The 14,383-nt window shown below is 50.8% G+C and overlaps 1 protein-coding gene across 7 annotated transcripts in view; it reads left to right on the plus strand.

The window, feature by feature from the left end:
* CARD14 (caspase recruitment domain family member 14) overlaps positions 1 to 14,383 on the plus strand; it is a 29,402-nt gene that overhangs the window by 4,297 nt on the left and 10,722 nt on the right. For 6 of the 7 annotated variants that reach the window (XR_015147312.1, XR_015147313.1, XM_086356505.1 and 3 more), the window contains exons 2-12: positions 2,098 to 2,208; positions 4,259 to 4,486; positions 5,661 to 5,798; positions 6,723 to 7,048; positions 9,106 to 9,273; positions 10,244 to 10,363; positions 10,983 to 11,108; positions 11,605 to 11,760; positions 12,767 to 12,874; positions 13,768 to 13,910; positions 13,998 to 14,092. Coding sequence is in view for 5 of the 7 variants with exons in the window: in XM_086356505.1 (XP_086212631.1) it covers positions 4,276 to 4,486; positions 5,661 to 5,798; positions 6,723 to 7,048; positions 9,106 to 9,273; positions 10,244 to 10,363; positions 10,983 to 11,108; positions 11,605 to 11,760; positions 12,767 to 12,874; positions 13,768 to 13,910; positions 13,998 to 14,092 (1,591 nt within the window). In the remaining 2 variants the exon portion in view is untranslated. Of the gene's footprint in view, positions 1 to 2,097; positions 2,209 to 4,231; positions 4,487 to 5,660; positions 5,799 to 6,722; positions 7,049 to 9,105; positions 9,274 to 10,243; positions 10,364 to 10,982; positions 11,109 to 11,604; positions 11,761 to 12,766; positions 12,875 to 13,767; positions 13,911 to 13,997; positions 14,093 to 14,383 lie in introns of all 7 variants that reach the window. The other variant, XM_086356506.1, reaches the window with a different exon arrangement.

Raw genomic sequence — 14,383 nt, forward strand, 5'->3', positions numbered from 1 at the left:
ACACATGGGTGGAACAGAGGAGGCCGGCAGGGAACACAAATCGGCTGAGGGCAGAAGCACTCAGCTGGATCGGGGCCTCCGGAGCAGGGGATGGGTGCTTGGCTGGGGGTGAAGGGCTGTCACGTGCCTGCAGATTCAGCCTCTTTTGGCCAAGCACTGGGGCTGGGCACCTGATACATTATTGCTGCCACACCTGGTTTTCAGAAGGATAGGCAGGGCCTGAGAAAACAAAGACTATGGCCTTTTGAGGCAGGGCTGGATGGGGCTGGGAAGGACTGCTCCTGGAATTGATCCTCTGTCCTGGGTCCTTGGGTGGTTGACCAGTTAAAGCCTGCCCTGGCCCCAGGTCACCAGTCTGGCAGCCATAGAGAAGATGCGTCTCATTTGGCCCTCCATCTCTTGACAAGCCCACCCACCTCTAGGTGCCAAGAAGTGAATGCTTATTACCCGAGTGACATCTAAAAGAGAACCTCACAGAAGGGCATTGATCATCACAAAAGAATCACTTGGGTGAGATAGGAATTTAGGCATAAATTACATAATGAGGGCCTGGAGACCCCTTGATCATGCAAATCAGGGCCAGTTTCATGGATGTAACCTGTCCCTAGGACCCTGTTCTTGGTCTAACACTCTGCTGTCACTGTCTAGAACTTCTGGAAACTTTTAAAACTAGGGGCCCATGTTTTCATTTTGTACTGGGCTCTGTGGATTGCACAGCTGGTCCTGATGCAAGGTAGGTCATCCCGATTTGAAAGGCCAAACCAAAGAGATGCAGACTTCTATTGGGTAGAGATCCCAGGAGCTCGTGAGCCTTCCATTCAAGTGTGTAGTTGACTGCTTGGACGTGGCCAGGCACTCCAGGACTTGAGCCAGTTTCCAAATTCCCTTTGCACATATGTATTAGTTTTCCAAGGCTGCCATAATAAATTACCACACCGCATGGCTTAAAATGACAGAAATGTATTTGCCCTGAGTTCTGAAAACCAGAAATTCAAAATCCAGGTGCCAGCAGGTCCAGACTCCATCTGAAGGTCTCAGGGAGAATCTGCTCAATGCCTTTCTCTGAGCCTCAGGTATTGCTTGCAATCTTTGGTGACCCTTGGCTTCTATGAGCATCACTCTGATCTCTGCCTTGGTTGTCACATGACTTCTCCCTGTAAGTCTGTCTCTGGATTGCTTCTCTTCTTATAAGGTCACTAAGTCATAAGGGCAAAGGCAATGGCACCCCACTCCAGTACTCTTGCCTGGAAAATCCCATGGATGGAGGAGCCTGGTAGGCTGCAGTCCATGGGGTCGCTAAGAGTCAGACACGACTGAGCGACTTCACTTTCACTTTTCACTTTCATGCATCGGATAAGGAAATGGCAACCCACTCCAGTGTTCTTGGCTGGAGAATCCCAGGGATGGGGGAGCCTGATGGGTTGCCGTCTATGGGGTTGCACAGAGTCGGACACGACTGAAGCGACTTAGCAGCAGCAGCAGCAGCAAGTCATAAGGGATTCAAGGCCCCACCCTAACAACTTTATCTTGATCACATCTGCCATGATTTCCAAATAAAACCACATTCATAGGTACTGGGAGTGAGGACTTCAACATATAAAACCCTAATTCATGGACAAAGTTCAACCTATAAAACCCTGATTCCTAAGCATCCATCAACTGTTCCCTGAAGAAACCAGGAATGAACCACCTAAGGGCAGGACTCCTATTCTTGGCTTGCTCCCTCTTCTTCCTCAACCAGTGAGATCCCCATGCCCCTTTCCCACCCACAACTGTTGGCAGATCCCTCCTTCTGAGTACAAGACTTAGGGGAAGGGTATCAGTGGAGTCTGGCCCCATGGTGACAAAGATACTGTGTGACTATTGCACCTGCGCATTCTCTTTGGTCTCCTAGGGTTCAAAGCTCACTTTCCTTCTACAAGCCTGCTTCCAAGCCCCAAGGAAGCTTTTATAGTTCCTGAGCAGATGATAGGGATCAAAGATCTGTCGAATTGTTTCCTGGAACAGTTTGCATTAGTCTTTGGTGCCGAAACTCAGTTTCTGTGCAAGTCATGCGGCTTGAGATAGATATGAGATCATCTTCGCACGGGTTTTCAGGCTATTATCGCCCAGCCCTGTCCTGCCGGCACCACACCTGGCCTCAGAGGGGACCCGGGATCCCATCCCACGGCGAGGAGTGCCTGCGAAAACGAATGTGAGCAGTTTTTGGTGAGTCCTCGCTAAAGATGGGGCCCCTCGCTTGGATTATAGGGGGCTGTCCATGGGGACAGGACCCTCCAGTGACCATCTCCTTGTTTTCTTAGTTTACAAGGGTTGATTTGCTGTAGTTTTCAAGCATTTGTCGTATATAGACCTCTTAAAGAGGTATTTGAGGGATTGCCCTGGTGGTCCAGTGGTTAAGACTCTGAGTTTCCAAGCAGGGGGACAGGTTCAATCCCTGGTCGGGAAACTAAGATCCCACATGCCGTGTGGTACAGCCAAAAGCTTTTTTTAAAATACAGGTATTTGACTCCAGCTGCTCCACCTTGCCATTCCAAATGAAAAGAACCAAATCATAGGAATTCTCAGGTCTGAGAGAAACTCTCCTGCCTGTGCTCAAGGTGATGTACACGGACAGTCACTGTGGCACTGCGTGTGTTGGAGAAAAAGGCGAAACAACCTAAGGCCCATCCACAGGAGCACCGACTGTGGTTTCTTAGTATAATTGAATTCAGTACACAGTTTAAAAATAGATCAAGCTGCATGTATCCATTTGCTAAACCTCAAAAAACAGGCTGAGGAACTTCCTTGGCTATCCAGTGGTTAAGACTTGGGCTGTCACTGCCATGGACCCGGATCTGATCCCTGGTGGGGGAACTAAGATCCCACAAGCCACATGGTATGGCAAAAAGAAACAACAAAAAAATAAACAGGCTGAGTGTAGAGCCATGCCCAGTACCACACTGTTTATGGGGTTCCCGGGGGCATATGACAAGATGCCCTGTGTTATTTTGGACACACTCATATGCATCACATGGTCCAGAAGTTACCTGTGGGAAGAGAGCAAGGGACAGGACCTGGAGACAACAGAACTGGGCTGTCTCTAACTGTGTGTCCTTAAAAAGGAGACCAGGTACAAAGTGTTAAGATGGGTTGAATCTGTGTGACTGGTATATGGATATTTTAAATCATTTGCAGGACTTTTTTAGGATGCTTAAAACAGGCTGCAGGTTAAAAGCATCTTATTTAGATGTATCAGTGGGCTAGTGACTTTGTGCCAGGGTTGGAGGGAGGAGAGGGGCTCAGGTGAGGGCACACCTGTGGAGGTGACTCATTACAAAGCCAGGGAGCATCTGGAGTGGGTTCTGTGGCTGGCAGTCTGGGCAGGGGGTCCTCTGAGGTCCTCTTAACATAAGGTCTTGTGCTTGGATGTGATTGTGTCTCCCCTTTCCCCAATCACCCTTTCATGAGATATTAACCTCACAGATATACTGTCTGTTTATGCACATCTGTGCTTTATATGGGCTTCTCAGGTGGCGCTAGCGGTAAAGAACTTGCCTACCAAAGCAAGAGACGTAAGAGACCTGGGTTCGATCCCTGGGTCAGAAAGATCCCCTGTAGGAGGAAACAGCAACCCACTCTAGTACACAGAAGAGTAAGAATTTTTGCTCAAGAATCGATTTCTGACCCCTTGGGGGCTCTGTCACACCTATTAAGAATGCACGTTCTAGATCCATCTGGTTTGTTTTGTTTTTTCAATGAGACAGATTTTTATTTTACTTTTTGTTTATTTGGCTGTACCAGGCCTTAGCTGTAGTATGCAGGATCTTTAGTTGTAGCATGTGGGATCTAGTTCCCTGACCAGGGATTGAACCTGGGCCTCCTGCATTGGGAGCACAGAGTCTTAACCACTGAACCGCCAGGGAAAGCCCCATCCATATGGTTTGTAATGTCACCCTCATTCAGTACACCCATTCCCCAGGCCAGGGGCAGCTTCCTGAGATTTAAAGGCAAATCCAGTCTCCTGAATTCAAAAGAAACCCTGTTCTGCTTGCTTTGCTCCTGGTTGAGGGATTGACTTGATATCAACAAGAAGGATGGACAGCATCCTCCTGCTGGTCACAGGACACCTGGGCCAGAGCGAGTGTCATGACCTCTCTGAATTGGTCATTTCCTCCCTACTGCTGACTTGGGGAAGAGGGTTTGGATGGAAAGACCTCCTGGACAGGAAGCTGTGTCTCTCTGACCCCAGCCCTCCGTGGCCACCCTTCCCATCCAGGGTCCTGAGGCCGAGCCATGGCAGAGCTGTGCCGCACGGACTCCTCGCTGACCTCCCTGGATGAGGAGGTGTTGTGGGAGATGATGGAGGACCACCGCTGCAGGATTGTACGCAGCATCTTCCCCAGCCGTCTCACCCCCTACCTGCGCCAGGCCAAGGTGCTGGACCAGCTGGATGAGGAGGAGGTGTTGCACAGCCCCAGGTTCAACAACACGGCCATGAGAGTCGGTGAGGACCTGTGTCCCAGCCCACTGCAGAGCCGGCTTGGCGCAGGTGGTGCTGGAAAGGCCTGTGTGAGGGCAGGGGGTGAAGGACCTTGAGGTGACCTGAGGTCAGGTCATGGGACTGGGTTAGTGCCCCAGAAATGCCACCACAGATGACTATAGACTGGGTGGCTTAAAACTGCAGAAGCATCTTCTTTCATACCGTGGAGGCCAAAAGCCTGAAATCAAGGTGTCAGAAGGGCTGAACTCCCTCTGAAGGCTCTAGGGGAGAAAACCGTTGCCTTTTTCTGCTTCTGGTGGCCCCAGCATCCTTGGTTTGTGGCTACATCACTGCAGTCTCTGCCTCTATCATCACATGTCCTTCTTTCTGTCTTTTCCTTTTTTGTCTAAGAATGTTTGTGATTGGATTTATGGCCTACCTGCATAACTCAGGAGGACCTCCTCTTGAGATCCTTACCTTAATTACATCTGCAAAGCCTTTTCTGAACAAGGTCCCATTGGCAGTTTCCAAGTGGACATAACTTTGGGGGCCACAACTCAACCCACTCCAGATGTCTTTGGAGCTGATTCTGATTGTCTGACTAGCTGTGTTTATTTGTTCAAAAACAGGAAAGCTTCATCATATGAAGTTGTTAGGAGAATGGAATGAGTTACTCTTTATCAGATACTCATCTCAAAGCCTGGGCCTTCAAAAACAGGCAGTAAGTGGTAGCTATCAATATGCTAGTATTTGTGCCTGTTGCCTAATGACCATTACATAGGGGAGAAATTAATTCAAGCTGAGAGTGATGGGATCTAGGTGGGCTCGGAAGGCCCGAGCCTCTCTGGGACTGGACCCTGGGCACTGCTACTTGCTTCTTTCCTCCCACCTGCTTTGTACATGTGTGTACACATGTGTCCACAACACACCTGGGAGAGGTCTGGAGAGCAACGATTATCCCTTTGAGTCTTTTATTCTCAACTCTTAGCACTTGGGTTGTAGCAGTTCCTCAACAAATATCAGCCTGACCCCTTTCGAGTCTGACCACCATCATGGAAGTAGTAAATTGACCCTGGAAAACTGCTTTGACCTCCTGATTCCTAGATGTGCAAGGATGACCACCATCCTGCTGTACTCTGCTTCCTTCATGGGAAGCCCAGCCAGTACCTGGCTAGCTAAGACTGTTCTCTCTCCCAAGGGTACTTGCTGGATTTGCTAAAGACTCGAGGCAAGAATGGGGCCATTGCCTTCCTGGAGAGCCTGAAGTTCCACAACCCTGATGTCTACACCCTGGTCACCGGGCTGCAGCCCATCGTGGACTTCACAAACTTCAGTGGTGAGATCTGGTGATATAACCAGGGGTGAGGAGGTGTCCCTCCTTGACTGTAGGCTGTTCCAAACTGGGCAGACATTCCTGTCCCTGTGCTCCAACCACACCCCCCAGACTGTGGGGGGTGAGGAGACCCTCCACACAAACACTAACCCTAGTGAGGGTGGGCAGGCAGAGTCCATGACCTTGGGTTATAAATGAAAAGCTTTGTTTCTAACTATCCAACACCAAGAGCAGACCCCTCACAGGGCATGAAACCTGCATCTGCGAGGCGCAGGCAAAGAGGTAGTGTGTCCTTTCCTAGAAAACCTTTACCTTGAGGTGCTTGAGGCAGAAGGGAACCGGTCCCCACTCGGTCCTGCCCAGTCCCGCCCAGCTCTGGCTCTTGGGAGGGGCCAGTGGTGGGAAAAAGGAGAGGAGCTGCTAAGTAAAGACTTATACCGGCCAGGTGGGAGACGAAGTCTTGTTTATTAACTGAGTCATTTTAGGCTTCTCTAGAGGAGCTGTTGAGAGATTTAGGTATTTGAAGGGGCAGGGCGACATCACTCAAAACTGTTGGTAAGAAAGTGTTTCAGCCTATTTGTCATCACAGCCCCTATTTATGGGATTCAGGGTTCTGTTATACAGATTCATGTTCTTTGTTATGTTTTCCTTAGGATGACATGAGAATGAACATCGAGCAAGGTTCAGCTGATGGTGGCAGGGGATGGGGAGTTAGGTTTAAACAGCCAGGTCCCACAGGGAAGCCAAGAAAGGGGACAGAAATCACCTGTCATGCTATTTATTTAGCCAAAATATTGAGTCCTATTGAGCCTGGAAGCATTTACGGTGACCCACAGATTAGGGTGGGGGCCCTGCTTGAGAGTGTGGGTGCAGGAAGCAAGACCCTGCAAGACGAGGAGCCCTTGGCCTACCTGCCCTGTCCCTCAGGGCTCATGGAGACGTCCAAGCTGACCGAGTGCCTGGCTGGAGCCATTGGGAGCCTGCAGGAGGAGCTGAGCCAGGAAAAGGGGCAGAAGGAGGCACTGCTGCGGCAGTGCCAGCAGCTGCAGGAGCGCCTGGACCAGGCCGAGGCCCGCGCTGAAGGCCTGTGTCAACTGGAGGCCGACCACAGCCGCATGAAGCGCGAGGTCAGTGCCCACTTCCACGAGGTGCTGAAGCTGAAGGACGAGATGCTGAGTCTCTCGCTGCACTACAGCAACGCGCTGCAGGAGAAGGAGCTGGCCACCACACGCTGCCGCAGCCTGCAGGAAGAGGTAACAGCTCGGGGTGCCCATCCTGACCTGCTGCTCCCCACTCTGGGCCTTCGCACTTGCTGGCCTATCTCCTGGAACCCCTACTCCCACTCCCTGCAACACCCCTGCAGGAAACTTCTCCACCAGGGTCCCCTTGAATACGCTATGTGGTCTCAAGTCCACCCTGCCTTGCAATCACCTGGTCTGTGAAGTGCCCACGATGGGGAGCCCTCCTCCCCGTCCTACCTCTGGGGGACTGTCTGGCTATTCTGGGAGTGGTGGTTGTTACGGAATAGTGGAACCACCCAGCCCTGCTCCCCTCCAACTGCATCAGTAACCAAAGGGACTTCTATTGTCTCCTTTATCTTTCTCAGCTGGTCCTGGATACAGATGGGAGAACAGGAATGTTACTAGTGAAGCCCCCTCAGACCCCAACAGTCTTTTACTCATATTTCTGTTTGGGATAATTATTGTATCTTCTTATTGATCTACAAGAGTTCTTTATGGAAGATAGTCATTCCTTGTCATTTTGGCATTTGCTTTTAACTATGGCATTGTTTGATTTTAGTTTTCTAAATTTTATTTGGAAAGAATTTTGAATTTACCCAAAAACATACAGATAAACATACAAATACAAATACATCCACATACCTTTTCTTTATCACTGTGCTCTCTCTCTTTTTCTCCCCATGCGTACACACACTTTTTCCTGAACTACTTGAGTTGAACGCATCATGGTCCTTTACCCCCAAACATTTTGATGTATATTTCCTAAAAATAGGATATTCTCTTATATAATTGTGGTACAGTTGCCAACTTCATAAAATTACAGTCATATAATCCTTAAATCTACTGTATGTGTTCCAGTTTTATAGTTGACCTAAAGTACATTCTTTATGGCATTTTCCCTCTAGTCCAGGATCAGGTATTGTACCAAAATTGACAAAGTACTCTTACTATTACTCCCTGCAGCTGGGGGGTATGGGAGAGGTGTTTTAAGGCCAGCAAGCACCCTAGCTTCATGTTGACACCTCCCCCTGGACTTAGCCTGACCAGTGATTCTTGCCTGAGCACATCTTTACTCTGGTGGCTGCAAAATGATGAGCCCCATCTCCAGTGCTCCCCCTGGTGACCAGTTGGCCCTCAGCATCCTGACTGTGAGAGGTAGCCTTTCCTTTCCCCACTCGTGCATCTGTTATTGGCACAGATGCGTGGATTCCTATCTCCAATAATCTGTAACATGTTATTGTCTTTGGTTTGGTGCTCAAAGTGTCCTAGATTTGGCAGTGGGAACCCCTTCAATATGTTGTGTCCTGGGACATGACATGCCGTTGAGTTTTCTTAGCACTGACTTTCTTTGCATCATCACAAGATATTCCAGGATCATCTCATACCCACTCCACCTCAGCTCCAAAGTCAACCCTTTCTTCAAGGGGCCCCAGTTCCTTTCAGTGACCACTGGGCTCTAGGTGTGCTCATTGCTACTGGGGTGTCTTTGCTCCTCAGCCGTTTTAGCAGAGAGGACTAGGAAACATGCACATAGATACACAAGTACACACACCTACAGACATGCGTAGGCACATATGCATGCAGGTATGCATGGACACACACATGTGCAGAGTTTAGAAATCATGAGTTCACACCCAAACCTCTAATTCCGGTAGATCCCCCGGGGTTTCTTCTTGCTGCCTCCCACTTCACCTGACATGTTTAGCGGAATGTGGAAAGGCGGAGAAGCAGGGCCATGCTGGAGGAGGCTTAGTGGCCATTCATCCCTGGCTGCACTGGCTGTCAGATCCAAGAGCCGATGGCAAGGGCTCCTTTCTCCGTTCCTGGGGACCTCAGCTCAGTGATTTAACCCCTACACCTCCCAGTAAGATAAAGCTAAAATGCTTTTATCATCCTACAGGGACTATTCGTTAGGTAAAACCCTTTATGGATTTTGAAATCTTGGGAGAGGGACCTTTTTGAGTATGAAAAGCATCATCACTAAGGAGAAAGGCTGAGGACCACACCCGGCTCCTGGTCTAGTGGAGAAACAGCAGTGACCTTCTCCTCCTCCTTCTCCTCTCTGGCAGCTGTATCTGATGAAGCAAGAGCTGCAGCGAGAGAAGATGTCTTCTTCCTGTGAGCGGGAATTTCGAGAGCGGTCCCTGAAGATGGCCAGCGACCTGGAGCCTGGAGACGAGGAGCTGAGCCGCCTGAAGGAGGAGAATGAGAGGCTCCGCTCCCTGACCTTCAGCCTGGTGGGTCCTGGTGCCCCCAAGGTTCAACTTCCTGCCCTGGTCTCCCCCCAAGGCTCAGCTTCCTTCCCTGGTGGCCAGCAGGTAGTGTCACTGGCCTTGGCCTGTGGCCTCCAGACTGTGGGATTTCTGACAGGTGGTTCCACTGAGGTGTAGCTAAGGTCTGGGTGAGATGAAACCTAGTGACTCGTCCTCACCACCCCTTCTCACACCCCTCCTTCCTGTTCTTTCCAGACCCCGTATGCTGGCAAAATTGAAAGCTATTGTGCATGTATTCAAAAGTCTTAGCTCGTTTGCTGCTGCTATGTTGTTTTGGAGTAAATAGAGGCTGATTATAATTGATGAGATTAGCTTTAAGGTTATGGAAGGGGGGAACTTTCTGCCTGCAAAATATTCCACCATCCTGCTCAGGCAGGCACGGGGGAGTGGGGAACTGTAAGATGCAGAGAGGTTCGTGTCGCCAGCACCCTGAAATTATGCAAATCATCTGCCTCTCCTCTGCAGTCCCTTTCGATCAATAAATACCTATTTTTTGAACTAGCCCTTCGACAGACATTCATGGGGTGTGGGTCACCCGGCCTGAACTGTGCCATCGTTCAGAAAAGTGAGCGTGAAGAGGGAATGCCTCAGCCCTTGATATTCGCCCTCCTGGAAGCCTCTGCCTTTGGATCTATTTGGAGCAGGCTGAAACTGCCAAAAAGAAGGAGGCACTATACTACCCTCAGAGGCTTTCAGCTTCCTGTACTTTGTCTTCTAGCCACGCTCACGTGGACCCGAAATGCATGTTCCCCATTTTGATTGCTGACCTTGCCTTTTTTCCTGTCCTGCCTGACGTGCAGTAATAAAGCTAAATCCGTCCCCACACCCGGACTCGAAGCTTCCTGCCTCCTGTCCTGGGGACGAGATGATGGGGATGTTTCCCTGGGGCCTTTGGGGAGGTCAGGGTCCCTGGGCTGACATCTCTTTGTGCCAGGCGGAGAAGGACATTCTGGAACAGAATCTGGACGAGGCCTTGGAGAGCAGGCAGGAGCTGGTGGACCGCATCCACTCTCTGAGGGAGCGGGCGGTGGCCGCTGAGAGACAGCGAAAGCAGGTGACACTGCTGGGCCGTGTTTAGGGGCCGGGCTGCTTGGATGAGGAAGCAGATTCTTTAATCTATACTGAGCTTAAAACCAACTTTGCCCAAGAAATGCATTGGCCTGTTTGCTTATTCCTTTGTCAAACTAGACTGGACACCAATTCAGAATCCAATGCTAAAGGCCACGTCCACTTTGTGGGGTGATGAGAAAATAGGTCAGGCAAACAAGCGATTAAAACACAGAGTGATTTCCAGTGCGTGGGGGCCCCAGGGTGAGAGCCAGGGATTTATTTAGTTGCTGTAAAAAGCAAGGGGAGGATGAGAGAAAGGAGACAGTGGAAGAGAATGAGGTGGGCAGAGGGAAAATAGGTATGCCTTTTGGGACATGGAATAAACAAAATACAATTTGACATGCACGACCCATGCATATTTTGATGATCAAATTAAAATATAATCAACACAGTAACTCTAGATGCACCTGAAATCTAGCACTTAAGAAATGAGCGTCAATTCACCTTATTTCCTCTTGAGAACCACCTCCCTCACTTCTCCCCGAGGCTCCCCCACCCCCATCCTCAGCCCTACCCGCGGAGTCACTGACCTCCGTGGGCCATGTTTGTCCCCCTCCGTCCAGTACTGGGAAGAGAAGGAGCAGACCCTGCTCCAGTTCCAGAAAACCAAGGTGGACTGTGAAATCTACAAGGAGAAGATGAACGCCCTGCAGAGCCAAGTGGTCGAGCTGCAGAAGGAACGAGACCAGGTACCCGGCGGGAGGAGTGAGGGGCTGGCCTGGGTGCCGGGCTGAGGGGCTCCGAGGACCGAAGGTGCAGTCCCGGAGGGGTCTCAGGAGGGTTGGGAAGGCCACTCTGGGTGTGGCTTATTGCTGGCTAGCCAGGTCACCTGACCTCAATGGCAGCAGGTTCCAGACTTGAGGTCTCTCTCCTTGGTCCCCAGGATGTTTCTCAGCTTCCCGCCACTGTTACCTGTTGCCATGCCTGCTGTACATCATCTTCCCTCCTTTCATTTCTAGCAGGAGGTGTTTGTGTGCACCCCCTTATTGACTGTTACTGAAACTGCTCACTTTTACATGAATCATAAATGGTGGTAAGCCACAGAACAAGCTGTGTGTGTTGCACACCAGACAGTCCAGGGTAAACACAGGCCAGAAACAGGGGCTTTCTCTGGCTGGACTCCTGCGACACACCCTCTTTATCCTCTGGACATTGATCTTTTCTGTCTTCCGTCTCGGCTCCCAGGCCTACTCGGCGAGGGATGGAGCCCAGATGGAGATTTCTCAGAACCTGACGGAGAAGGACGCCCTCCGCAGGAAGGTGTTTGAGCTGATGGACCAGGTCTGCGAGCTGCGCCAGCAGGTCCAGCGGCTGCGGGTGCAGGCCGACTCATCACCGGGGGTGAGCGCTGCTGGGGGTAGGATGCAGGTGTCAGGGCAGACCCGAGCCGGCCGCATGGGCCTGCTGGCACCACCGGATTCAGCTCTGTCCACAGTGCTGGCTCCTGTGAGGTGTAGTGTGATCAAAGGTTGATGGTATCCAGTGGGGTGGGCTGAGTCTGCTTCTGCATCTCTTTTTATGCTAATACTATGCAAGTCATAGAAGGGTTAGCTTGGTGGAAGGTTCTGGAACCTGGAATGTGCGGCACTCAATGAAGAAAGCAAGCTTAGGAAACTGTGCAGGTAGTCACTTGGTCTAGTGGGTGATGTCTTCCTGGGATGCTTGAAAGTAAACTACCTGAGAGCTGAGTGATAGAAACGAAGGAAGCTGCATTCTCAAAGAACTAAAATTACTGTAAAACCTCTAATTATGGTCTTGCCAGCAGCTCCAGTTCCAGACACCTTGGTGGGTGGGCAAGACTCTAGAGGTGCCCAGGGACACCTGGGAAGCACAGCCAGACCCTCCCCTCCCTAAGAAGGGGTCCCAGCCGTTCTTCCCTCCCCCACTTGCCACATCAAACATGTTAAAAAATATATACATATGCATGGAAAAGAGACTGACGAATAGATAGCAAACTGCTGGCTGCTCTATTTATGAGTGTGGGAGGATGGGTCAATTTTACTTTCTTCTCTAATTGGCCTATTCCTCCCCACCAATGTTCTTTGTGGACTATGTATAGATATACATATAGTATCTATTATTTGTATAACCAGGAGAGAATAACATGTATTATCCAAAGGGGATAAAATGCGGTCACCAAGCTGGTTGTTGCATGTCCCATTGGTGGCCAGCTCCCACAGCGCCAGGTGTCCCAGGCTGGGAGAAGGGGACATAAATGTTTTGCCTTGAAGCCCAGGAAAGGAAACCACTCAGGAAGCTGGAGATACAGGGGTTGCGACTCGGTAGAAACTCCAAGAGCAACCTAGGATATTCCCCGAATTAACCAGCCTGTCTGGGTCTTTGGCAGCCCAAGCAGGAGGTGGGGGCCAGGGAGCCCTGTCCGAAGGGGAAGCAGCGGCTGGTGCGTATGTTTGCCCTCTGCCCGCGGGATGACAGCAACGGCAGCTCCTCTGAGGTATGACCGGTGCCTCCACCACTGCTGGGGCTGGACCAGACCTTGTCTATCAGGACAGAAGAGGGTCTGACACGTAGGAGATGCTTAAAGATGTTAAAGAAAGGCTTATCAAGTGAACAGGGGAGCTGCAGCTGGATCTACATATTTCACCTGCATCCTCCAGTTCCACGCTCTGCATCTTGCATGTTTCCACCCCGTCAGCACGTGACCCTCACTAGCCAACAACTTAGCCTCTCTGGCCTCGGTTGCTTTATATGTAAAGTGGGACAGTGCGTGTGCTCAGATGCTCAGTCACATCTGACTCTGTGTGGCCCCCGTGGACTGTAGCCCACCAGACCCCTCTGTCTATGGGATTCACCAGGCAAGGATACTGGAATAGATTGCCATTTCCTTCTCTAGGGGATCTTCCTGGCCCAGGGATCAAACCTGTATCTCTTATGTCTCCTGCATTGGCAGGCACATTACTTACCACTAGCACCACCTGGGACACCCCAAAGTGGGACAGTGCTACCCACCAGAGAGATTTATCATTAAGAGCTAAGTGATACAGGTGACTTCCTTGGTGGTCCAGTGGTTAAGATTCTGCACTTCCACTGCAGGGGGGTGTGGACTCAGATTCCATATGTGAAAGGGTGGCCAAAAAACTTAAAAAATAAAGAACGAAGCAACGTAAAATCTAGAAGTAGCTAATAGAGTACCCAACACAGAGTAGGTGCTCAAGTAATGTGGCTTGGCTCTTTGCTCCTCCTTCCCCTCCTCTGGCCTCCTCTACCCTGTCAGTGGGAGGCTGTGGCTTATTATCATTACACTCTACACAGTAGAGGCAACAGGGATAGTGTCCCAGGGGATCCCCATGAGAGCCCCGTGGTGACTTCTGCTGTGTCCTCCCCCAGTCTCAGCTCTGGTCTGACCTGAGTGCCACATCCAGCCGAGAGCTGGTGGACAGCTTCCGCTCCAGCAGCCCTGCGCCTCCCAGCCAGCAATCCCTGTGCAAGCGGGCCACAGAGGACTTCTGGGAAGACCCATGCTCTTCCAGGTAGAGTGGGGCTGTGGACAGGATCAGGTGGCTCCAGCTGCCCGTGGCTCCCTGGGACATTGACTTCCATCTTCTTATGCTTTGCAGCGGCTGCCCAGAAATCCTGGAGGTGGACCAGGGAGGCTCCCTGGGTGCTAAGAAGAGCAATGCAGACTTGGATTTTGAGATTGTAGACCGGGCAGGTGAGTGTACCCCCAAACCTCTGCAGCCACCCCACCACCCCTAGCTGGGCTGGCAGAGCCAGGAAGGAGAAGACAGGGATTTTCAGGGAGGCAGGTGATACACCCCAGGGGAGGGGCAGAGAGGAGTGAACCTGACTCCTGCCCTAACCTGAGCTTCTGGGAAAATCCAGACAGCCTGGCAGTTCAAACCAGTGTCCAGATGTGCTGTGTTTACTGACTTTCCTTTTGTTTTCACCTGGAGGCTAAAGGAGTTGCATTCACCTCCACATCCAGCTCAGCATAAAGTTCAGA

This window comes from Bos grunniens, chromosome 19 (assembly GCF_055505025.1).
Source record: "Bos grunniens cultivar Pamir isolate PY7600 chromosome 19, Bosgru_T2T1.0, whole genome shotgun sequence".
Lineage (NCBI taxonomy): Eukaryota > Metazoa > Chordata > Mammalia > Artiodactyla > Bovidae > Bos > Bos grunniens.